The 26,981-nt window shown below is 38.0% G+C and overlaps 1 protein-coding gene across 4 annotated transcripts in view; it reads left to right on the plus strand.

Annotated features, from left to right (window-relative positions):
* Positions 1 to 26,486, plus strand: part of LOC128265389 (inactive dipeptidyl peptidase 10) — a 111,637-nt gene extending 85,151 nt beyond the window's left edge. For 2 of the 4 annotated variants that reach the window (XM_053001370.1, XM_053001369.1), the window contains exons 3-10: positions 20,392 to 20,605; positions 20,677 to 20,771; positions 20,844 to 20,929; positions 21,496 to 22,104; positions 22,657 to 23,823; positions 24,582 to 24,776; positions 24,839 to 24,999; positions 25,531 to 26,486. In XM_053001370.1, coding sequence (XP_052857330.1) covers positions 20,392 to 20,605; positions 20,677 to 20,771; positions 20,844 to 20,929; positions 21,496 to 22,104; positions 22,657 to 23,823; positions 24,582 to 24,776; positions 24,839 to 24,999; positions 25,531 to 25,877 — 2,874 coding nt within the window. In that variant the 3' untranslated portion in view covers positions 25,878 to 26,486. Of the gene's footprint in view, positions 1 to 120; positions 246 to 11,319; positions 11,721 to 20,391; positions 20,606 to 20,676; positions 20,772 to 20,843; positions 20,930 to 21,495; positions 22,105 to 22,656; positions 23,824 to 24,581; positions 24,777 to 24,838; positions 25,000 to 25,530 lie in introns of those variants that run through there. The other 2 variants (XM_053001372.1, XM_053001368.1) reach the window with 2 other exon arrangements.
* Positions 26,487 to 26,981: the final 495 nt, after the last annotated feature.

Below are 26,981 nucleotides of genomic sequence, written 5' to 3' on the forward strand. Positions count from 1 at the left end.
ATGCCTTCCCTTTTTCTTGTTTCCTTGCAGGTAAGCATGAAAGGACATCCCCAGACTTAGTTGGCCGAAAAGCTCCCTTGGCACAATTTCACGCCCCAGCTGGCCCAATCCATCCCCTCATCAGCCAAATGAAGGCAAATAGCGGATGGCCAAGGGGATGTTTTCAACAGAGAACAGCTGATGAAAGTACTGAAAACTTTAATTGAATTCCATGTGAATGTGCATGTGTGCGCCACTGTCGCCGGGTAAAACTTTCAATAGCATTTCAATTTGAATTTCACTACAGCACAAAACTCCGACAGTTTGCCAAAGGGGATACGAGCTGCATGTGGGATTACTTAATGTACACATTAAATGCAATATTTACAGCTTGTTTATGTTTAGTCCTTGCAAAGGACAATTTAGAAACATAAGCTATTGAAATATTCATATTTTCAAGGTATATTTGTTTAATAAAAAAATAAAATTACTTGTAACATGTAAAGGTATTAAGCTCTAGGCAAATGAAAGGTTATTGAAAATATGTTTGCATATTAATGTTTATATTCGCAGCTTACATTCAAAAGATCTTTCAAAATTCTGGTAAATTGTTCAAAGAAAATCTAGTTGATTTACAAAAACCCACTCATTCCTTTGATAAACCCAACAAAAATCCTCTTCTCTGAATTCTTTTCAATCCTTTCTTGTTTCCTACCGTTTCAAAGGGAAGGCAATTTATCAAAGCTGCTTTCTTCGCCGAGTGACGGCCACAGATTCCGAATCAATGCCAGACAATGATGGATAACAGCATTCCCCGGGGCATTTTTCGGCACCAATATGCCAAATGTATGAGCTCAAACAGACCAACCCAAAAAAAGAAGAAGAATCGGTGAAAACTCAATTAAATTGTGCAGCTGCATAATGGCCGCACAAGCAAACACCAATACACTAATATCCACGTTCCACTCCTCGTTTTTATGGCCACAAAGTCGGCAAACATTTAAAACCTCGTTCAAATGGCGCCATGTGGCATTTAAGTCCCCAGAGGACCAACAATGCGCTTGTGTGTGGGAATATCAGGTCCTGGATGTATGTTAATACATATGTACATGTGTATAGTATGGCACGCCCTTGCTTATGGACAATTAGTGGCACTCGACAATCTGCGAAAACTTTTCACAAGTCCCCTCGCGATTTCTGTTTAGTACGAGAAGACAACAAAAAGAAATTGGAACTTTTTTTTTCTTTTTGGGATGAAAACAAATAAGCGGTGCGCTAACGATGCCATCGTTAAATTAAATTCCCGTCAAACTGCCAAGGACCCAGTACAACAAATAATAATAATACAAATTATAATAAATTATGAATTAAAGTCCCTTCAATGGCAGACACACAGGGCAACGGAATGAAATACACATCAAGTCATTTCGACCCAATGATACTTATTAAAGGTTATGACTTATGGCCCTTTAATACCACAAAGCTGAAGTTAATTTTCATCATTTATTGACACTGGTTTGCCTATAAAATTTGGGTTTATTTAAATAAAGAAGCTAAATTATATATACAATTTGATTTAATTCCTTTAAAATAAACCTTTTAATCCGCAGTATTGACAAATTTCATTCCACCTACTCGTACATACATTGTTTAGAAAATGCTTTAAGCTTGCTTGCCAAACCGCAAAGTTTCAAAGTTTATTACGCATACGCAGTGTTGACACATTTTATTTCACACAGTTTACGAAAACTGAACTAAACGTAAAGCTGGCGGCGGGTTGTTTGAAAAGTTAAGTGCTTATAAATACTTTTGACACATTTTAATTACAATTACTTAGTTTAAGTGAGCAAACTATAGTGCACATTATATATTTTATTTTTTTGGGACGAAATTGTAGCTATAGAAGGAATATAATTTTAAAAATAATAAATATACAGAAAAATCAGTTGAGGGTAAAAAACACTTTTGACACATTTTATTTAAAATTGTTAAATTTGGGGGCAAATAGTTAAAATAATATATATATAGTTATACATAAAAATCAGTGTAGGGTTTATTGTTTTCCCAAAATATATTCTATCTTTTCCCTTAACCCAATATACTCCAAATAACCAAAAGGATACAGGGCAAAATGAGTATCTTATCCTAGCGATAGCTGGAGAGATCTGAGAGAGAACTGGCTAGGCCGATAAATAGATGCTTATTATTCAAGTGCGCAGCCAGCTGCGACTCGCAAGATGTTACAGGTGCCACAAGCAGAAAACCCCCTCTTGCTCCCCAAATCCCCATTCCTACGCCCCTGTCATCCAGTTACCAGCATTTGTGTTAACTTAATAAGGCGTTGGCCGGAGGCAGAATTTGTGCCCAAGAGGAGGCAGGTTGGAGCAGGAGGGCTTGGGTTTGGGATTGGGTTTGAGTTTGAGTGTGGGTGTGGGTAACGCCTCTTTACCTGGCATTCTGCCGCAGGCACCTCACGCATGCTGAGCTCAGCAGCTCAGTCAGCCCTGCCACGCCCATTTGCCCGGCACCGCCCCCTTATCCACCTGGTGCTGCCTAATCAACTGCCGCTTATTTATTTAACTTTGGTTTCACATTCGCCAAACGAGCAGAAGCAATGTGCTTAACTTGCTGGTAACTGGTAGTTGCACTCAGAATTATTTGCTTGTGCAACAGAAGTACAAAAATCAATGTCTAGGATTAAATTAAAAAGCTTGGTTAATACGAAGCATACAAAATGCAAGGTAAATTTTTTTTTAATTTTATTCTTAGGTTTCCTAACAGATTTAGGATTTTCTTAAGGTTACCATACAATTGATGAACATATATATATATATATATTAATTCGTTTAATATTAATTTATACTATTTCTTTTAGCATTTGTTATTATTAATCATAATTCAATTATTATTAAATATTGAAATGAAGCAATGTGAAATAATCAATTAAATGTTTATAATATATAAATAAAGACATATATTAAGAATCACATTTTTGTTTATAATAATTATTTAACTTATTGTAAACGTACTTTTGAATCCTTAAAATTGGCTAAAACATTGCTATAATCACTTTTTTAGAAATACACATACCTTGATATTTTTATGGCAGTGTAAAAAAAGTCAGAGACAATTCAGAAATATCTCTTCCACTCTTTCTCCCACGACTCACAGAGTTAAGTCATCAAGAAATTCCATTTGATTTCACTCGAATTGAAATTGGCCAAAAAAATGCAGATATTCTGTTTAATATTTAATACAAATACAAATATAAATTCAATTTACGTCTGACTTTCATTTAATTATGCCTGTGCCTGTGCTCAGCGTTTCATTTAATTATTGTCAAATATTCGAATATAAATTTAACGCACAATTAACGCTGATTAAACAGAAATTAAAATGGGTTTGCGCAGACTGACGTTTTTTAAATTTTTCATTTTCAGCAGTACAACATTTTGTTGAGCTTAACTTTAACGTTGGGATGGAAAATGTGAGGGAGTGGAAAATAGGGGAGGCCTGGTTTTTCTTTTCATTTTCCCTGTGCTTAATGTGGAAACTTACTCATGTAAATGAAAAAACGCAGGTGGCAAAACTTTTCTGCTCACTCACACAAAGACAAAACAAGTATGTGTATAAGTGTAAGTGTGTGTGTGTGTGAGGGGTATTTTATTCACTGTGTGTGTGCGTGAGGGTGTGCCTGTATTGGCACTTGTATTTACATGATATTTAGAAAACACTCTCTCCAAAAGTTGGGGCTCAACATAAGGCATAAGACAACAAGGACTCGAACATAAATTAACTTGGCTGACTCCCTGTCTCTTTTTTTTGTATACCCCTCTCTCTCTCTCTCGCCTCTGCTCCTTTAAGCCCCGTTGTTTTTGATGCTGGACTTATTTTATTGCCACATTTTCTATGCGCATAGCAATGAGGCATTAATTTAATTTTAGTTGCAACAAACTTTAGCCATTTCCCAACGCGCTGCAAAAATTCAGTTTCTCGCTTAAATTAAATTCTTTTTTCGATGGCCAACTGCATTCGATTAAGGCCAAAATTGAAGCCAAGCGAATTACGATTAAGGATCAAAATGGCTGTTAGTTTAGCAATTTAAAAATGGCCATAAAATTGCTAAAAAAAATGTAAACGCTTTTTGTTCGTATTTGTATCCATAAAAGATGTCAAAATAAATGTATGTTTTAGCTCTTTTTAATCGTATTTTATCCGAAAAAGCAGTCTAAATAAATATTTAACGCCACAAATGCGCAAACAAGATTTGTTTTTGCATACAAAAATATTTATGTCAAATGATAGAAAATAAATTAAAAAGCATAGTTTAGAAAGTTGAGCCAAATGTTTCAGAAAACTAATTGTTTTTTTTAGCAGGCAAACATTACATTTTGTAAAAAAAAATACCCATGACAGCAAAAAATTGACTAAGTAAATGTTTTACATCTGTGGCTCACTCTAATGATTATTTATTTATATTAAACCAATGCATTTCTGAAAATATTTAATTTGTGCATTTCCCTATTTTAAGCCAAATGTCATCATACATAAAATTATTCATTAAATTGACGGTAAACATTTTTTTTTTGACTTAACAAATATTTAAATTACTATGTTTTCCATGTTGTTATTCGTAGCCTTTTAAAATAGGTCTTCAAATTAAATTCACACTATGCAATAAAGTGACTGAATGTATGGTTTCCTGGCCACTTAAGAACTTGGCCACATCAACTTGTTGTTTACTGTTTATCCATAAACATGTACATGTATTTATGCATAACATATACGATCGCAGTCAATTCGAAATCTGCATAACAATGTTTGCCTGGCCATCGAGCATTACCAGGCTCCTTGGAAAATGAAAAACAATGCCCAGCCTTCCGGTGGACTAGTTACATGTGTTGATTTGGCCCGGTTGCCTTTTTATAGCCAACGGGCTTGGGCCAAAAACGCGTCTGTGGCTGTGCGGTTATTAAACATATTTGCCACAGGCAACCGCAGCCATGTGAGTGGCTCGGAAAAATAATAATCCAACTGCTGGTGTTGATTTTCCCCCTTGTTGTTGCTGCGTGCGTCTGCATGCTGATTTCCGTTTCCTGTTTACGAGCCCATACACACCCACACTCGCACATAGTCGAAGTCAAGGGAACGCGTGTAAAAATTCAGGGGCATTTTCCACAATATGAAAACGCAATTTTTACGTCATACATTTTTAATAAAGCCCTATCCCAGCTGCAGACCCTCCAAGGCGTTTTTATATTTCACATCCCCATATATCCGATAGACAGCTGTCTTTAAACTACTAGGAATTTTGACAGGTTGCAAAGAATAAAAACATAGATGGTTTCAATACCACTCATACAAAATTGATATGATTTAATTAGAAATCTATACAAGGATTTTGTATGCATAAAAATTATTTGACTTTCATATACCAATCAAAACACTTTTTGTTCCTTGGCTAAAATGTTAATCAAACACTTTTCATTTTAAGATTTCAATTTTATAATTTGTAGTTATACAAATTAAACTAGGATTTTTATATCTTAAGAGTTTCTGTAAAAATATGACAAAAATTAGTACATATACAAATTCTTTGCCATTGTTTCATATTCATTCGTATATATTGATTTAATAGTCAGTCTTAAGGCTTTTTACTATTATTTTGAACTCAGGTGTTCATATCCACATTCATATATGCATAGGTGGCTGCGGCTGTGTGCGTGTTGCCATCGATAAATATAAATATGCTCTTGAGAGTTGGTCAACAGAATCTTTATATCTCTCACTTCAACGCCCACCGTCTTTGTGTCTGGTGTACGTTTTGCCCTCGGTTTTTGTGTTTTACATATAGACCCAGAAACACCTGCCACCAAAAGCTAAAAAGGGGGTGTTTTTTTTGCTTTGGGTTGCCACAAAGTATGTTTACTCAACCTTTTCTTTTGATGTAACAAATAATGTAATTAATATACCAATAACTTAACAAGAAATTAAAAGCCTATGAGGTTTTACTTCTTTATGATAATTATATACCTTATTATAATAATTATAATAATCACAATAATTACTTGAAAGATTTACTTTAAATATATAAATTGCTTGTCAGATTGTCATTGCCTTAATTATTGACTGTAATCTTATTCAATTCTTCTTCAATACCTGTTTAAAAACAAACAACTGGAAAATTGCTACTCTTTATCTGTATAAGCTCTTGAGGCATTCACCATTGCTTTTTATAGATTAAAGCATTTTGCGGATCACCCTGTCGGGCAGATTGTGTTTATGGCCAACAGCTTTGGCAGTTACATCTGTTATTTGTTGCCGTTTCGCTTGTCGATGGCGATTATTGTAAATCAACATTGAGCCAAACCAAATTCAAGTGGTTGTAACACTTGTTGTGGCTCCTATTTCTTGTTGTACATCGATGTACTCCGATGTTGTTTCTGCCGTGTTTCCGCGTGTTGTTGTCACATCTGTAATCGCATTGGATATCGCATTAATTTTGCAAACATTTCCACGCCAATGAGAAAAGGCAAAAGGAAAGAGAAAAATAAAAAAATAAAAAAAGGAAAAAAGAAAAAAGAAAAGTGCAAAAACGTGCAAAAAAAAAAAAAAAGGAAAATAATGTTAATCGAGTTCCTGCGACTGTCAGTCGATTGAGGTGAGCCCGATTTGGATTGGTTTATGTGCCCAGGATGGCTTTACATCATGGCTGACTGGCTCGTATCTCTGGCTTATCCCGCCCCCACATGTCCCCCATTCTGTGTGAGCGGACCGTCCTTGCGGTTTCTGTGCGCCTTTCGAGTCCTGCATTTGACATATGCGGCGAATTGAAAAGTGCTCAAGTCAGCAAGCGCTGCGTAAGCATTTTGGCGTAAGCCGCACAAACCGCCGCCGCCCAACCGCCTCCAATTTGCCACTCAAGCGGTAAGGACATCCGAAATTCCTCCAACGCCCCTGCAGCATTAATATTTCTGCGGTCAAAACTTTTTGGGGTAATATTCAAAAATAGAGGGTAGCCCCAAAAGAAAACCTTTTAAAAGCTCGCGTGTGGATTGTGTGGCTTAAAGTCCACGTCTTGTGCAAAGTTTGGGGAAGTCGGAAAAAAGGATTTGCCGAGCTTTGACTTGAGGGGGAAAACTTTATCGGTAAGACGGTAAAATAGAGCTTTATTTTGGGGGAAAACTCTAGAGGCTAAATAGCTTTGGAAAAAACCAAGATTATTGTTGCAGGACTTTTGTGACTTTTCAAAGCTTTTTGTCTTATTTGATGTCTGCAAACATAGCCTTTTAAGAAAGTGTGGTTTTATTAGCTTTTTCCTATCTCTATACATTAAATAAAAAATTAAGCTCTTAATAATATTAAAACGAGAAAAAGCTTTTACATTAAATTAAAACAAATTGGACATAATTAAAATTAAAACTAAATAGAAATAAATGCAGAATAGCTCGGAAAAAATAGCCACATGGCACACTTGATCCTGATACCGAAAATAAAATTATTTAAAACATCTTCCAAGGAGAAAGTGTCTTGACTTACTGAGGTGAACGGAAAAAATTTGAGTCAAGTTGACAAAACTTTTTTTTAAAATGTTATAAAATACTTTTAGAGGCAAAAATCTAATAAAACCTTTTATAAGATATACAAAAGTATAAAAAGTTGAAGACTAACTTTATTTTCAGACGTTTAAGCAGTTTTTCGCCAAAGCTTAGCCAGGACAATAAAAGCTTTTCCCTTTCGATCAGCTGATTTTCGGGGGCAATATCTTTTTGGCGCCCAAAATCTGCACGAGTATGTGTGTGTGTGCTTGTGTTGGTAAAACGTAAACAATAACAACAAAGGCGTACGCCCGGCCCCATTTAACGCACACCAACTTCTTCTACTCACAAACACACACACAGGCACTCACGCACGGAAGACACACACACGCAGACGCAGCAGAGAAATGGCGGACGGAATGTACCGTTTGTTTCGCTCCGCCATTGAGTTTTTGGCATTCAGTCGTCGCTTGACTTCCGTACGGAAGCGTTCGCTCTCTCGCGTTCGTCTCTCTCTCTCTCTCTCTCGCTTCCTCTGTCACGTTGTTATTGTTATTATTTTTGGTGGCCATTATTTCGCACAGTGCAGCCGAGGAAAATGTAATCGACTCAAAGAAGACGACTGCAAAAAAAAAAAAACAGAGAATAAATTGTGACAAGAAATCATCCATTAAAGGTGGGAAATGCGGGGAAAGTTGTTCATAAAACAGCAACAAAATTAGTAGGGAGAACAGCTGTTGTTGTTGTTGCTGCTGCTGTTTGTGTGTGTTTTTTACATACTTCGAATTACCCTCCGCTGTTTTACTTACTCAATGAAAGCAAAACAATCGACTCAGAAAAAGAGAAGAATGGAGAAAAGGCAACAAATGAATAACCATTATAAAGTACACAGACAAAAATGATGTATGTAATCTAGGCATTTAAAAGTATTATTGATGGATATAGCGTTTGTAAAATTTTAACATTTCAAAAATCATAAAAAAAATTTCAATAAATTTTAATTAATAAACTAAAAGTTCTATTTATATATATTTAATAGCTTTAAAAAATCGAGTTTGTAAGTGAGCGTTTAAATCGAAGAGATCACACTTTGTGAATTCACACACCACCCTTATTGGGTGGTTTTTACTTATGGTAATGCCAATTTTATGCTGTAGAAAAACATTTAAAAAAATAAAAAATAAAAAAACTACGACAAAAAAAAATAATTATTTATAACTTACTAATAAATGTAATACTAAGTAGAAAATTATTTTGGATCATCTTAAAAATGAATTTAATCACATGTATTGGTTGGCAAAAATGTGATTTAGTTAGGTACTGTATTTTTTCCGGTGCATGCCAGCCACATAAAATTGGTATTTAATTAGGTATGTATTTTTTTAAGTGAGTGCCTGTTAGCCACATAAATTCTTGAGGACATTTTTAATTTCCTGCTGAATGGCGAGCAGAATGCAAAAAACAAACAGCTGACAAACTGAGCTTGGCAAAGTGTGTCAATGTCCGTGCCATATCCTCAGACTGCAGCAGCTGTTGGTAATGCATCCGCCGGATGCCCGGATACCCTGTGTACTATATATTATATACTAACTGCTATGCACCCTATACGTCCGCCTTATTTATGCGGCTTATGGAAGACAAAAAGTTTGCCCAACCTAGTGCCGAGAGCTGTATATTTTGCTGCCTTTGCCATCTTTTTTTCCCCATCTTGGCCCGCTGGCAGCTCTCCTTTTGGCCATGTTCTATGTTTGCACACAGCTTCAGAACCTGTCCGCGGGAGTGTGTGTTTGGCATTGATATATGCCAGTGCTTAGCTTGGAGCAGAGCACCACACCACACCACACCATTCCACTCCACTCCACACCCCAGATTGGCCACTGATAGCACAGACGGATGGCTCAAGGATAATGCGAGGCTCAGACTATTATCTCAATTTTCCAATGCACTTCTGCACGAGGAAATCATCTTTAACATGTGCTGAATTTTAAATCTTGGCTGGTTTCGACCACGAGAGGAAATGTCTTTCTTTCGAAGGTTATTTTGGCTTAAATTATTAATTTAAAGTTTCCTAGCTTTGAAGTGCCAAGTGTCTTGTAGGCTAAGACTAGTAAATGAATTCATTAAAGAGTTAATGCATAACTATTGAGTCTCTCAAAACAATAAAGCATTTGATTTTTATGATAAAATACATTTATTTTTATTTTATATAAAAAAGCTCCCTTAAATGTTGCCTTACAGAGTCTAGGTGCCAACTTCAATTATCCCCAAGCCAAACTGGTTGAAATAATTGCGAACAATTTGACTCCCTGACGGCAAGTATTTAACCTTTTCCAACTTGCCAACCTGACCGACTTTCCGCTGAAGAATTCTTGCCAAAATTATATTTTCCTATTTTACAAGCGGAAACTTTCTTGGTTTACTGGGAACACCGAGCCACCCGCTTGGCCAAATAGTTTCCTGTTTGTATACCACCACCCCGAAAAGTCGTAAGCTGGTGAAAATTCAACAAGATTGTTCAAGGCCAAAGGGAAGGGCTTAAATTGAGAGCCCCAGAAAGCGAATTGATTGCCAGTAAAGGCGAAAAATGAGGAGGGAATTCGGAGAAACAAAGGGGAGGGAGACCTATGTAAGCAACTGACCAGCCACATCAATCATACGCAGCGTTGAACGCTGGCCCAAACATTTGCATAGGTTCCTGCCCACTTGACCGCCTTTCCATTGCCGAACAATATGCAAATTGCAAATGTGGCCCAAGTTTTCTCTTGGCCAAAAGTTTTTCATCCCACCTAACAGCTGTCGCTGTTGAAGTTTTTCCAGTTTTATGCTTTAACACTTTCGACAAAGATTTACCCACCCAAACATGTACGCATTCGCTGGCGCCCCCCAGTAATTCAATTCTTTTTCGGCATTCTGCGACTAAGTCGTTTATCTGGCACCAAACACTGCCGCCAAATTGAATCAACAGCTTAAAGTTACGGGATAGCACATCATTATAATCATGACGACGCGTCGGTCGCATTATGCGGACGCGTTCAGGTTAAGTCGCTTGACATCGTCGCGATTATGCAAATTTTGGTTTTTTTTGGTTTTTTGGTTTTCGGGAGGAAAGGGAGCCAGAATTTATTGCCCTAAAAGCCGCCAAGGATTCGGGCCTGATGATTGCATAAACAGCTCATTAAGAGACACACAAACAGACACGCATACAGGACGGGAAAATCTTGGGCAAAAGGAGTGGGGAAAATCTTTACGACGCACATCTCTAATTTAGATAATGCCCGGCGTACAACACGGCGTATGTGTGTCCAAAAACCCAAAAGTCAAGGCACGAAAATCCGGCAAGCAAAGCACTGACAAAAATGTTCATTTTAAGTCAATTGGGAAAATGTTAATGTTTTAATAAGATTTTAAAATACATATTTACTATATTTTTCCAAAAGACAAGCTTATATCTTTTAATTTTAAGCATTCATTTCGGGAAAATATAGTAAATATGCAAAATTTTGAATTTTGTTTAAAATGTATTAAATAGTTTCCCCATATTTACTATATTACAGAGATAAGCATACATTTAGTTATATAAAACCCATTACAAAAATAACGAAATTTGGATGTTCTACAGCATTGGTCACGATATTTAATTAAATTAGAAAATATTATAAATGAATGGCATTAAATCCTAAGGGTTCCAAAGAAATATAAGTGATATATGCTTCAAATATTTTATTAAATAAATACCTAGATTAAGAGATTCCCGTAACCATCCGCTGAATCATAATTTCTGCCAGTGTACGCCTAATGCATGCTATAATGGCCATTTTTATTTGATTAATGAGCCGTTTGACTCAGCAACAGCAAAAGCAACAGCAGCAGCTGAAGAAGCTGTGTCCCAAACTGAATTCGTGGCCGAAAGGCGAGGGTATTGCGTCTCAGAAATGGCAACAGTTTGGCCGGTTCTCAGGGGCTACTTTCGGCTACTTTCGGCCACTTTCTGCCATCTAATCTCACCGCATCATGCCATCACATCTGATCTCATCTCATCTCTCAACCATAATCCGTGTGTTAATAATCGGCTGCAGCTTCATCATGGTGGAGATACAAAAGCCGCACTCGGCCTTAAAGCGGCCATCGCTAAAACGGGAAACGGTCGTTGTTAACAACAGTGCGCCGACCATCAAAAAGGTGACTCTGGTGCCCAAGGATGAGGTGAGAAAATAATAGATGTATTACCCCCAATTAAAACCTCTTAACATTTTGGCTAGTTGGCTTAGATTGGGGATTGGAAGTGAACATGTTATATTTATTAAGGTATATTTATTGATTAATTACTCAAAATATAAGTGTTATTGGTTGAATTGACAGCAGGTTGGTTCAAAATTCTTAATTTAATTGGTTAATGGTTTTCAAACTTCAATTATGTTAAATGAGGTAATAATGAATCTATGAGCTGGTTTAGGTCAAATTTTATTTCAATTCCAAAAATTATAAATTAAAATAAATGATTTCAATTTAATTGGGTAATGGTTTTTAAATTTCAAATACGTAAGATGAGGTAATAAAGAATGTATAAAACGGTTTAGAATAAGGCCGAATTAGAATGTAGTTCCAAAAATTATAAACTTAAAGAAATGATTTTAGAAAATCATACATTTTTAGGTCCCACAATTTTATAAGGTTTTTTTTTAACAACAAGATGCAAATGATTTAGGTATAATTTAATGTAAGATGAGTAAATCTCATGGCCAAATCCAATTTCGTGTCGACATTTCTGCCATATTTTTTGGCTACATTTGTCACCAAGGTCTTTCACGGTCCCCGAATATTTTAGTCAAGTTAATTAAGTATGCAAATGCCTTTGTCTTCGTTTTCGTGGAAAATGGCGAGAGCCTAGACCCGAATGGAAGGGATTAAGTGGCTGCCTTTTTCTAGGCTCATTTAATTGCTTTCAGATGCGCCGCAGATACAGAGTCCTTGGTCCTTGATCCCTATTTTGGGGCAGAATTCGTAAATAAAACAGAAACAACAAAGTGCCTCCATCAGATTTCACAGTTTATAAATTTCCAAATTATACACTCGAGTTTCAGAGCGGGTAATTGAGTGGGGAGTGGGCCAGTGGGCCAGTTGGGCCAGACTTTCGATTGGCATTTCATTATTTCGGGTCTGGCCATAAATAAAACACAAACTCGATTTGCCATATCGATTGCCATATCGAGAGTCCTGCGGCAGTGCCATCAAAACCAGCCGCCTCCTTGTTTTTCACCGATTTTCCACCCATCATTTTCCGGCAAATCTTCGGCCATAAATAAGTGGTCCGTAACGTCGCTTTCCTGCCCTTTATTACCTTATTTTTTGGAGTCGGAAGTAGCGGACATAAATTAATAAAATACAAATACAAATAAAATTTATAGCGCCGAGCAAATAATTGAGCAGTTCCCCCACAGATTTGGGCTCTCCAAATTTAATTTGTTCCACTGATTCACTTTTTCTCCCTTTCTCCAGTTGTCAAACTTGTTTTAAGCTGACAAACTTTTCGCCCGGCAACAAATGGGGGAAAAAGTTTTCCAGAAGCTGATTACGGTTGTGTAGAGGGTTAAGGGGCTGAGCGGGTTAAGGCGGGCTTCGCTTTGATTCGCTTTTAATTATCCTCATTTGTGAAATGTGACTGAAAATTTGAATACAATTTGTTGGCTGAATGGTTATTGGAAAAACGGCATTTTAGGATTGACTTTAATGGAAAATTAATGAGTTAATGATAAAGGAAACGACAGGCAAAATTTAATATCAATATAATATTGAGCCGAATATTATACTTGTTAAACTAAAAAACTAGACCAATTATAATAATAAATAGTACGATTGGTTTTCTTCTATGCTAACAGTTAGATTCATCTTCAGCTTTCCCTTAACTTCAATCCCTATTATGGAATATGTTTTTCTTCTGCAGCCCAAAGAATTTCCCAACTTTTCCCCGTGTCCGTGAAGTTTTGCTGCAATTTGTGGCCAAGATAAGGCGTTGGCGATGGCCAAAGTGAAAGGCAGGGCGAACTTGGATCAATAAATAAAAGTAGACAATAAATTTTGCATGCCGGGCAAAAGTGGCGATAAGGATAAAGTCTGCTCATTGGATCTGGATGTGTAGCATTTTTACCCTTTCATTAATAATTGTCAGCCACGCAAGAGGGAAATGTGGGTTACGAATGGGTGGCAATGGTCACCGTATAAATGAGCCAAAGGACCCAAAGTCCATCATAATGACATAAGTTTTCGCTCCATGTGTACGTGTGTGTGTGTGTGGGCAGTAAAAACTTTGTGTAACTCTGTCCCCCTCTCTTTGTAAATTTCTCCCAGTGCACAGGAAAAAAAATTGATCCCAAAATATTATCACTTTTAAAAGTAACATAACTAAAATAGATGATTTTGTAATAAAATATAAACTCCTAGTAAAAGAACATATTTTGGACAACTTCAAGTGACTTTTCTACTTATTCTAAAAGTTTTCTCCATTCATTTTTATTAAGAAGTTTTTGAGCAGAATTTTAGACTATAAAACATATGCGTTTTCTTAAAGGTTAATATACCTATATATGTATATTTTTCAAACACATTTTTGTTGTGTGTAACATTCCAACAATTTCCGCTTTTGCCTTCAATGTTGCAAATGATTTTTTTCCGTCGGTCCTCACGGGACCCATTTTGGAATGCTTTTCTGTCTTTAGTCACCCCATTTCCCATTTCCCATTTCCTTACCGCCTTTTCTATATCTACTGGTTTGCGTAATATTTGCGCCTATTCTTCCTCTTCTTCGACCCGGGGCTATAACTTTTTCCCTGAGCAATTTCTAATTAAAAGCCGACAGTTAGTTGAGCGCTGACAGCCGAAAAGTATGGATCAACGCCAGCTCAAGGCCTCGGATTCGGTGATGGTGTCGCTTGTCCGCCTCAAAAGTCGATTAATATTAAGATTGAGTGCGAACATTTAAGCCTTTGAGGAGCCACACTTTTTGGCAGGAGACAATGCATTTTGAAGTAAGCCACGAAAGGATTTATTGAATAGAATATATAACCACATTTATAAATATAAAAACAATCTGCAAGACATTTTAATTTCAATTTAAAAATCAAAGCTCTAAAAATAATAGGAAAGAACGTTCTATTTTTAATATAATAAGCGAAATCGGTAAAGCAAAACTGAGAATAGAAAATAAAGTAGTTATAAAAACAAATGAAAAACGTTATTTAAACTTAAAAAAAGGAACACATTTTAAGTGCCATTTTGTGCACCAGAAAATCAAGGTTTGATCTCTAGAGAATTTGGTCGATTTCAATTTGTTAGCCAGTGTTATATACAAACTGGATTTAAATTGAAATATATACTTTTATAATGATAAAGAAAATGAGAAATATCTATTACATAACATATTATTTGACTATAAAATCCAATGAATTTAGTTTAAATACTCTTCTTATTTATTTAATTTAAAATAATGGCATACTTACTGGGGCCACCAATTATCCCATCCAGTTCGGTGTCCATTGTTCGGTGGACGGGTTCATAATTCGTCCTTTGACATGTGGCCTCAAATCTTATCGTCGGGCAGCAGCTGGCGACGGAAACGGAGCAACGCAGTTGTCGCCACATATTCGTCGTTATTTTTCGGACAGCCTAGGGAAATACAATTAAGCCCCCAAATGCAGCATACTCGTTCGCATAGTACACTCAGATTCCTGCTCTTTCGCCGGGTTTTGTGTGGGTTCGTTGGAAAATGTTTATGGGGGGCTATAAAATGCAGCTGGGAAAATCGCTACAAAGTCTCACACATGAGTTTTTGAAGGAGGACACAACCTCTTTTTATGCAACACTTAAAAGTCCCTTAATAGTTTCACTCAAATATTTACCAAAAACTCTTTTCGTTTGATTTACATGCTATGTTACCAATGTATGTATCAAAATTTGTTTGCTTTTAAAAAGAGAGCTATACGAAACATCAATATCAAATATTCTTTTATTCAAATATATTTAAAACATATTTTTTGACCATAAAATCCAATGAGTTTAGTTTAAATTCTCTTCCTATTTTTTAAATTTAAAAGTGACACTATATAGAAATAATATGTATCAATTTATCATTGATTTAGTATATTTACCAAAGTTTTGTTCGTTAAATAAATAATTGCACTTAAATGAATAAATAAAACACTTTGAGAAGATTTCAACAGCCGCTTCAAATTGTTTTTTTTTTTTTTTTTTTGTATTTTTTGTTGCTTATGCTTCATTGATATAATTAATTTTCCACACACTGTTTATTTTGCCCAGCACAACATTGTTTTTTTCCATCACTCTTCGCACTGGCACTTATTTCATTTTTAACGTCATCAACTTTTTTCATGACTCTTTCGACTCTTTCTGTTGTTGATCGAACATCCTTTGTGCTGGGTAATGATTTGCCATAGAAAAATAAAATGGCTACAGCAGGATGTGTTATTTTATGTGTCGATAACTTGCGAAATAATTCCGCTAGTGATATGCAGACCAAGTCGGAAAATGCAATCATGGCCAGCAAGGATACGGAATACGGACACGGATATGTGGCAAACAAGTCTTTGTGGTCCGACCGCAAAGGCAAGGCAAACGCAAACAGAAACACTCACCCACACACACTTACGGAAACGTGGAGGTAAAATCAACAATAACAATGTATCCTCCTCAAGCATATGCACTTGTCAGTGGCATCTTCTCTGGAGTGGCAGCCCATAAAAGATGCATCCTAACCCAGCCCAGTCCTGCCCAACTGGCGAAACCAAATCCTTGGCCCAGCCCACCCGATCCGAACACGGCTTTGTCAGCTGTCGGCTTTGGTTGCAGTTTAATGGAGCGAAAAAAAAAAACAAACACCCCATTGAAATTGGAAAAAAAGTTCTCATTTTTTTGTCCCAGCACAAAGGGAAATTTTCTGAACTGCAATTGGAAGCCCGATAGTTAAAGTCCCATTATTAAATTGTGAAGTGCTTGCAAGTTATTATTACATTCACCACAAAAGAATCATGTTTTGTTTTGAAATTGGTAATCAGATAGTTAAAGTCTTATTGAAATCATTGCATTATTGAATTATGAAGTTTATGCACCTACTTAGCCTTTTGGCGGAACTTTAATTAAAGGCTTAATTCTGTTATGGCAATGGAAAACTAAACTCTGAACTTATTGATTACCAAATCGAACAGCTTAATAGAATTAAAATGTCAATAATAATTAAATTCAAAAAGGAAAAACCTAAATTTATTGTGAGTTTTATTCTTAATGTCGTCAAGCAAATAGTTTAAATTTTAATAGAAAATATGGTTTAATTTTAGGTTTTATGATATTTGCTTACTCTTTTTCCTTTATAACAGCCTTAGCATTTACCAAAAAAAAAAAAATTAACCACCTAATGCATTGGTAAAATTTGTCATTTAAGGTCAACTTATAAATGTCCCACAAATTTTATAAAAAAGTAAGAAGTTATAATTGTTTTTTTCGATGCATTCGCTTGGTGGCCATTGAACAATAGAGAGACAACTCGAGATGTAATCACAGAAAATTACGGCAGAGTGCGCGAAGCCGCAGCCTGAATCCGGGCATTGGAATCCGGAATCCGGAATCCGGATTGCAAATGCAAATGCAGCTCACGAATCGATAATACGGCGGATGGGGCGGGTCTATCCCCGCACATTTCCCCAATGAGCATTTAATGAGCTGTGAACGCGTTCACAAAGCGCCTGCATTTGGCGTCCTGCCCAAGGACCAACAACAATGCCAATGTAACGACAACGGGCCAAGAAGAGAAACAACAACTCCAGTTATTTGCACATAAATTATGCGTACATACCACGTACGCACCACGTATACGCCCCGTACGCCAGGCCTTTCGATATTAACACGGCAAAGAAAATGCCAAAAACAATTAGTTTGAACATACGGCAGCATACCAATTGACCTATTTATAGAGCAGCAATATTTTAAATATGCATGCCCCAAGCATAATTCATTTCAAATACGACAAGAATTTTAATAATTAAATATCCGGCTTAAAGGACCAAATGTGTGTGTCAAAATAGTGCAATGATTTAAGGCAATCAAAACACCTTAAATTAAATTAAAAAAAACATTCCGAAGATTAATAGGTACTGCCAAAGAGGGTATGTAAAATTCTATAAAAACGTTCAAGTCATTCAGTGGAAAATTACTTACCTACCAGCTCCGTTCGTTTTCTGTCCACTCCCATTGTTGGCACCGACAATTGTCACACCTTTTTATGGCCAGGCTCGCATTAATAGCTAATGAAGGAACATCAACGGCCCAGCCACATGGCAGTGGGGCAATAAAAAAGGCCGCAGGACGAAGGACAATTGGCCGCCACCGAATGCCAGACAATTTGCTATTGTCTTTCCCTTTTTGTGGCCATAAATTGATGTTGTCCCGTTCTGTAGAGAGTTTTCTCTGTGGTTTTCCCAGAGTTTTCCTTTTCCGTATGCCGTTTCCACATTGGCAATTTGCCAGTTTTTGGCATGTATCCGGTAAACTTGTTCACATGTATTTCCAACTTAAGTACCTGACAGCTTCTGGTTAATGCATTGTTTGTATGAAATATGTCAAAATTTTGTTGGCGGCTATGTAATCAATTTAAATATGAAGGGGCTTTGTATTTAACAGCTAATTAAATAGGTCACAGAAAAGCGATTTGACTTTATTTCCTTGCAGCAGAATTAATCAGAATTCATTTTCATTTAAAAGCACTTGCAGCTACAATGTTTAAACAAATAATTAAATTCGTTTTAAACCATCCATAAAGTTAGCATTTATAAGCAATACTTCATTTACAGACATTAATTAAATATGGTACACAACATTTAATTGACAAATAAATGCAAATATTTATTCATCAAATATAATTTGCAAACACTTACCGTAAATGAAATAAATATGCAGGAAAAGCAACTGAGGTGAATTGAACTTTAACTTTTCCCCAACTTTGTATTTACCCAAAGATGAGTGTCGTCAAACCTGTCATCAAGTTCAGAAATATCGAACATCGAGTTAAAGCTGAATGATTTGATGACCCCCCCCCCTTAAAGTTGGTGGAACTATACCAAAGTCACACAGTTCAAAACTTCTTGATGGCTCGTCAACAGAGATCAACTCAGACGGCACTTTCCCAGAATTAAATTGGATTTAAAAAACCGACGAAAAAAAAATATATGCATGGCCGTTAATAATACTGCAACGATCTCTGGTTTTGGCCAAACTTTGTCCTCGGCAGCCGAATGTTGTGTTGTTCTGCAGCCCGGCCAAACTAATTTCAATTAGCACTTTCGCCTTCACACGTCACCCGAGGAAATCCCCTTTTCTGTTTTCATATACCATTTGCCATTTGCCATTTTCCCATTCCCACATTTGCACAGCCAAGTGCATATCAAATTTTAATTCAATTTCAGCACAAGCAATGCCATTGATTGCGAGTGTAAACCACTTCGGGGACTACGGCCGGAATCGAATTTGCAAAGTGCGAACGGGAACGGGAACGGAAATGGGAATGGGAATGGGAACACGAACACGAACACGAACACGAACCGAAACCAAAACCAAAACCAAACCCAAACCCAAACCAAAACCATCTCCAGATGCACAGCCCCAGAGTCCTTCGATAAGAAATCCGAGTCCTGGCTAAGTGGAAATTGAGTGGAGGCAGGGGATTATGTGGGCAAAAAGGGGCGGCACTTTGTGCCCCGCATGCAATATGCATTAAAATAGTTTAGCACACTCTTCCAGGGTCACTGTCACTCTTAAAGAATGGGGAAAGAACTATAAGTAAATCACAAGGAGATATATTAAAAAAAATAAAAAAAAATTAACAATGCATACGGAGAAAAATCATGGTAAATACAAATATTTTCACTCTGAATTAAATGTTTTTGGTACTGATTTCGACCCGAGGGATGTTGTGTTTAAATCAATGTTTATCACACTTTCATTTTTATTTTTAGGTATGGAAAAATGTAGTTTTAAATTAAAAAAAAAATTTTAATTTAGAATTTTCCTATTGGATAAACCAAATAAATGTTAATCATTAAATTACCATATTTGTAACTTTATATTTTGATAAACAATGCTGCGTTCAAATATTTTAATGTTACCATTATGTTTTTCTTTGGGTGTAATAAATTGTAACGCTTATTTATGCTTGTTTCTCCTAAAAAATCCCACTTTGCTATTTGCAAAATATTCGACCATTAGTTTAATTAAAGCGAAGGAGGTCCGAAAACAGGGCGCAGCCTAATGCAATTAACCAATTAGAGGCGAAACGGGCAAATGTGAAATATGAAATTAGAGTGAAAGGCCATGGCACAAGCAAATATTTGTGTGATTGTATTTGTCTATCATAGTCTTTGGCAAAATAAAAAAAAAAAATTGGCAATGACCAAGTAATTTTTAATTAAATTAAAAAAGCTTTTAAACGTGTTTAAAGGTCACACTCTTTTCAGAAACTAATTTATTTACTAAGTTATTAATTAAATTAACAAGTAGTCTTAACTTTATTTATTTTAAGCTTTAATGTGTTGTAAAGCTAATTAGATAACATTTAAAATTGTACTTTTCAAAATCGAATTTATTAGAGAAAAGTTCTGCTTTTGGTGACCTTTTCTGCAAAGCAAAAATTCTAAAAACAAAAACTTAATAACAATATATTCACAATATTGCAGCAGATGTTTTAAAGAAAATGTTTGCCATTTTACAGCAGGCATAAAAAACATTGCACTTGTTTGAATACATTTTTCAGATTAAATAAATAAATCATTTCTGTAAACCCAATACTAAACGGTCATTGTGTTTTGTGATATTCCAGGAACTGGTGGCCATTTCTCCGGAGCGCCGCAACTGGCGAGGCATCTTCATCGCCCTGCTGGTGATCGCCGCCGTCTTCAGCCTGATCATATTCTCGATCTTCCTGCTGTCGCCGGAGGATGAGGGCCTGCGGATCCGGGGACGCCGCATGCTGCCCAGCGACATCCTGGGCAGGAGTCTGCAGTGGAAGCCCTTCAACGGCACCTGGAGCAATGGTCTGGTCTTATTTAAACATATATAATATATTATATGTCTTTACAAATTGTATATATATTATATTTCGCAGGTCGTGAGCTCATCTATCGCGATCCCACGGGCGGCCTGTCCATACTCAATATGGCCGATCTCACCACACGCATTCTTATGACCAATTCCACATTTGTAAGTTTAGTCTGCCGTCTGCGAGAATTGTACTTATTTAATTTCACATCGATTGATATGTTCATTTGCCAGCGCCAATTAAATGCGGAGTCGTTTCTTGTGGCACCTGACCAAAAATACGTGCTCCTGCAATCGGACACCAATGCCGAGGGCTCTAGGTGGGTCCCTTAATACTTAGTCGTTAAACGTTTAATACGTTTCTTGTTTTATTTCCATATATTCAAATTAAATGAATAGAAAGTCCATAACTTTTTTTTGATAATTAATTTCCCTTTTTTTTGTTGAAGCATTAACTTAAAATACTTAGATAGTGTCAAACTTAATTAAATATTATTGTCACCAAATTATTTTTTATTTTTTTTTTTGTTACTATCACTTAGTTATTTTGTTTGTTCCATAAAACTATTTTTGTAGGCAGCTGAAATTTAAATCAAATATTTATTTATTGTTGAATCATTAATTGATTTTATTTCTTGCATACAAAATTACAACCACATAACATACCATTGCCGTGTTATAATAGTACCTCCCATTAAATTTAAGACATTAATTTGAGTATATATTATTGGCTCAATTATTTGTTAATTTTTGATAATTAGTTAAACTTTCAATGGGAACATTAAGATGACTTTATTTGCTCAAAATCGCATTAAGTATTTATCAGCTGACGTAGGAGCACGAATGTAATTTAACTGAGTTACTTACCTTCTCTCGTTTGGGACAGACATCACGTATACGAGGTGCAGACGGCCAACACATTTCCGCTGGGACCGACGGAGAATATAGCGGAGGCGCCACGCCTCCAGCATGTGGTGTGGGCGCCAGTGAATCCGCCACCACCGTTGGCCGCTCCACCACCCAGTGGTGCAGCATCAAGCGCCACCGCCACCGCCACCGCCACACCCACCGCCACATCCACCGCCACGATGGCTCCACTGCCCAGCGGCAGCATAATCCTCAACAGCCTGGCGGGGGCGGCCAATGGCCCTGGATCCACGGGATCGCCCGGATCCTCCACAGCCACAAATCCCAATGGCAAGGCCACCGGTTACACACTGAACCAGGCCATCGCCTTTGTGCACCACAACGACATATACTACAAGCCCAAGGTGCAGGGCGAGCTCGTCTGCCGGATAACGCAGTCCGGATCGGGATCGGGATCGGGAACGCCGGAGGGCGAGTCGCGGGGGGGCGTGGTCTTCAATGGAGTGCCCGACTGGACCTACGAAAATGTGCCCGAGCTGGAAAGCCGGCGGAGCAGCATGGAGTTCTCCCCGGACGGACTCTATTTGGCCTTTCTCAGCTACAATGACAGCGAGGTCAACGAGTACAAGTGAGTGCAGCTATATAATATGGCAAAAAAAGAAAATGGCTATTGCTTAAAACTAAAAAATTGTATAGTTCCTGGTAAAAATATTCTAAGAAAACGCGAAATCTTTAGCTTTATTTGCTAAAATAATTTAAAACAACACGAATTCGTAAGCTTGCGTTAACTTATCTTGGAATCTAAAAAATAAAAATCTACTACCATTTCTTTGGCTTAAATGGAAAGTCCCATAAAAATATGTGTATTTTATTTATTTATTAAAAATCATTATAATTTATATTTAACGAATTATTGTTATGACAGTACTCTAATCGTAATTTAAATGGCTAGTTTTATAGACATGTATATGGGTAACTGGTATTCTATTTCGTTAAAGTATGGTTTTATATAGAAAAACAAAACTGTAAACAAAAATATAGTTAATGTTTTTGTAAATTAAGTACCTTAATCATCAGCTCAATAAGCTAACTTAGATAGTTAAAATGTAGCTTTAAGAGGGCAGAAAGAGTATTTTTTTTTAAGAGAAATTGATGAGTGTTATTTTTGTGACCTCTGCAGATACACCTGGATGGGCGACGACATCAAGTACCCGGCGGTGATGAGCCAGCGCTACCCGAAGACGGGCTCCCGCAATCCGAACGTGACGGTGAACGTGGTCAACCTGTCGGTGATCAAGTACATATTCCCGGTGCAGATCAGGCTGCCGGCGGAGCTGACCAACGGCAGCTACGTGGGCGGACTGACCTGGGCGTCGGCCAGTGACCTCTCGGTGACAGTGACCAATCGGGAGCAGACCAAGGCCACCACGGTGCTGTGCCGAGCGCCGCACTTCCACTGCCAGGCCGTGCACACGGAGGTGACCATCAACGATGGCTGGGTGCTGCCGTCGGAGCGACCCATCTTCTCGGCCCGCAACCAGCTGCAGAAGCAGCCGGGCAAGCTGCACATCCAGGGTGCGGACGAGGTGCTGCCCGACAGCCAGAACGTGAATGTGTCGCACGGCGGCCAGACGACTCATGAGATCAGCAATGGGGGCTACCTGCTGAAGAGGCTGCCCGTTCGCGATGGCGAGCACGGTCACTACCGTCATGTGGTATTCATATCCTCGCTGGACCGGCGACCTGTGCCCCTGACCATGGGCCGCTTCGAGGTAACCGAAATCGTCGGCTGGGATGAGCCGCACGAGATCGTCTACTTCATGGCCGCGCCGGAGAAGAGGCCCGGCGAGCGGCATCTGTACAAGATCAGCCTGAAGCTTAATGTGACCGAGTCGAACCGCACCTACATCACCTCCACCGCGCCCACCTGTCTCACCTGCGACAACAGCGAGTCCACCTACCGCCTGCACCGGGCCAGGATATCGCAGCGGGGCGATCGATGGGAGGACATTGTGGCGCGTCTGGAGCCGGACGATTGCCTCTACGACATACCCAAGAACTGTCTGTACAACCGCGTGCAGTTCAGCCAGGACTACAGCTACTATGTGCAGGAATGCCTGGGCCCGGAGGCGCCCAGCGTGTACCTCGTGGAGACGTCGAGCAACGACAAGATCTATGTCCTCAATGCCGGCGATGTCCTGCGCCACCGGCTCTCCCAGCTGGCCGTGCCACAGTCGCGCACCTTCAGCGTGGAGATCCGGCACGGCTTCCACGCCCAGGTGCGGCTCTTCCTGCCGCCCGGAATGCGCGAGGAGGAGGACGTGGCCTTTCCCCTGGTGCTGCACGTGTAAGTTGCTACAGCACACTGCGGTTTTTAGTAACATTAAATATGAAAATATTCAACATTTTCTACATTTTTCATAGTTTTAATATCTGAAAATTAAATTAAAAATCAAACCACATTTAATTTGTACAAAATGAACTTTTAATTCTAATATTTTAACCTTTATTTAAAATGTTGTAATACTAAATCGTATACTTTATTATGCATTTTATTTAAAATAATGATTTAACATCAATGTTAAATATTGAATTTAAATTTATTTATTTGTTCTATTACATTTTTGTACCATAAAATGAAAATGTAATTTATATTCAAACCACATTTAACTTTAACAAAATGCACTTTAAATGAGAACAATTTTATTTCTAATATTTTCCACATTAATCAAAATATTTAAATATTTAAACATGCAATTTATTATGAATTGTATTTATTATTAGGATTTAATATTTATTTATTCATTTTTATATCAGTGTATTCCTATTTTGAAAAATTTTAACTTAAATATTTGTATATATATAATCATGATCAACTTAAATATTTTTCGTTTTGATTTTCATTAAATGCGGCTTTTATTTATTATTTTAAACTTAAACATAAAGCAATTAAAAAAATAAAATAATACAAAAACTAAATGCTTTCAGTTCAAGTTCTTCAAATGTTAAGAACAAAATAACATTAGTTTTTAACATTAATTCACTCATTTAATTAACGGGTATTCTTTGAATGTCTACTTCATGATGGATTTTTGGAACCCACAGCGATGCCTCGCCAGGATCGCAGCTGGTGACGGAGCGCTTCCACGTGGACTGGAACTGGTACTTGGCCAGCCAGCGGAGCTTCATCGTGGCCCAGATCGATGGGCGTGGCAGTGGGTACCAGGGCGAACTGCTGCGCACCCAGGTCCATGGAAAACTGGGCACCGTCGAGGTGGAGGATCAACTGGGTGTCTTGACGTAAAGAAACCAAATGAAATATGAGATATAGAGTGTGTTATAGACTCAAATGTGTTCTTTAGATACCTGCGGGACAACCTGAAGTTCATCGATCCGCTGAGGATCTGCGCCTTTGGCTGGGGCTACGGTGGCTATGCCTCATCCATGATGCTCATCGACGACTCCCAACAGGTGCTCCAGTGCGCGGTGGCCATCAATCCGATTGTTAACTTTGGATTCCACTGTGAGTTCCATTTGACACAGGTGTTGCAGAAACACCAGAAAAATGTATCGTACATTTAAAAACTTGTTTAAATTGCTAATCAACTTTTTTGTTTGCAGTTAAAAAAAAGTTTTTAAAAATTGGTTAAATAATTAGGTTTATTTGGAAGTTAACAATTTTAAATTTAGGTACATGATGTTTCTCTCAAACTTTTTGTTCAGGGGAACATGATTTAATTATATTTAAGTACCCAGTTCCTAAGGAAACAGTAACTAATTCACCTACAAAATCTGGACTTAAATTTAAAAAGTTTAATATTTTGATGGTGCTTTTTTTTTAATTTTTTGTTATATTTATAAAGATGTTTATAAGTATGCAGTGAAGAAAAAAGAAAGTTGTCTTTCGTATTGAACCAATAGATTAATAGATTGTTGCATACTTTTTGGCATAATTATAAGTGTATTTTTTCGGTTTTTATATGAAAAAATAAAAATGTATAATTTTAGTCCAAGTCGGTGATCAAGACTAACTAATCCTAACCGTTTCGTTCAGATTCCTTCTTCACGGAGCGCTACATACCGCTGAAGGGCGACTATTTGCGGGCTCTGCAGGAGGCGGATCTCACGATGAAGGCGGGCAACATCAAGGGGCGCAACCTGATGCTGATGCACGGCACCGCCGACACTTTGGTGCATCAGGAGCACACCCTGATGCTGGTGCGCGCCCTCGTGGAGCAGCAGGTGAAGTTCCGGCATCAGGTGTACCCCGACGAGGACCACGCCATCGCCCGCTCGCTGAGCCACGTGTACAAGACGATGGAGTGGTACTTCGACGAGTGCTTCGGCCCCGTCGACGACAACGAGTGGGACCCCACGGGTCTGTTCGTGTTCAAGCAATAATTAAGACCCCCCTACGATCCTTACGACGAGGATCCGCTGGCCAACCAGCTCAGCGACATCGACGACACAGGGTCCTCCTCCGCCGCCGCCGCCAACGATCCGGATGCGGATCCGTCCGGCGATCTGTCCGGCAGCAACCTGTCCATGTCCACCCTGCTGACCGCCGCCACGACGACCGCCCCGCTGTCGGCGCTCGACGAACTGGACAACCGGCTGCAGGCGCTCGACCTGATCACCTCCTCCACGGCCACCACCCTCAGCAAGGTGGCCGGCAAGCTCTGCAACTACAGCAGCAAGCGCCGGCTCCACCAATCGGAGGCCGTGCTCGCCCAGAAGTCGCGCATCCTCCAGCACTAGGGGATTCCGACTCACACTCTGATTCTGTAACCAATTCCGATTGCGAACCCGAATCCGAATCCGACTCCTCCTCCAGGACTTTTCTGTGTGACAGGCGTGTGTATGGTGTGTGTTGTGTGTGTTGTTTGTGTCCCAAAGTATGAAATTCTTTTCCTTGTTTTCCCTTTTCACGCCGCAGTTTGCAGTTGTGTCTTCCATTTTAAGTCCCAAAACAAAATTTATATACGAGGCTGTCACAGATATCTCTAGGGTTTTACAATAATTTCAAAAGGTGTCTAAAAGTATGCAACAAAAAATTACGTCGTGTTTCCAAATGACGATCAAGTAACTCTAATAATATCGTTGCATACTTTTGGACACCCTTTTAAATAATGTCAAAAACTTAGGGTTTTCTATAGCACATTATATAAGAGGCTGCCACAGAATTCACCAAGGTTTTGAAATCATTTTTAAAAGGCGTCTAAAGCTATGCAACAATATATTTTAGACCCAAAAGCACATGGAATTTGTCGCTGCATTTTTTTAGACACCTTTATAAGTTATTTTAAAGCCCCAGTAATTTTTTTTTAGCCTTTTTAATCCAATTTTCACCACTTAATTTAAAGTTTTTTTTAAGTCCATAATCTCCAAAATCTCTGTCAATTTTTTTTTTGTTCAAAGTGTTAAAACATTTCTTTAATTTTAACTATCGTTAGGAATTTTCGTTTAGGTTTTTATTCATTAACTTATAAACGCCAGATAATTTGA

This window comes from Drosophila gunungcola, unplaced genomic scaffold (assembly GCF_025200985.1).
Source record: "Drosophila gunungcola strain Sukarami unplaced genomic scaffold, Dgunungcola_SK_2 000117F, whole genome shotgun sequence".
Classification (NCBI taxonomy): Eukaryota; Metazoa; Arthropoda; class Insecta; order Diptera; family Drosophilidae; genus Drosophila; species Drosophila gunungcola.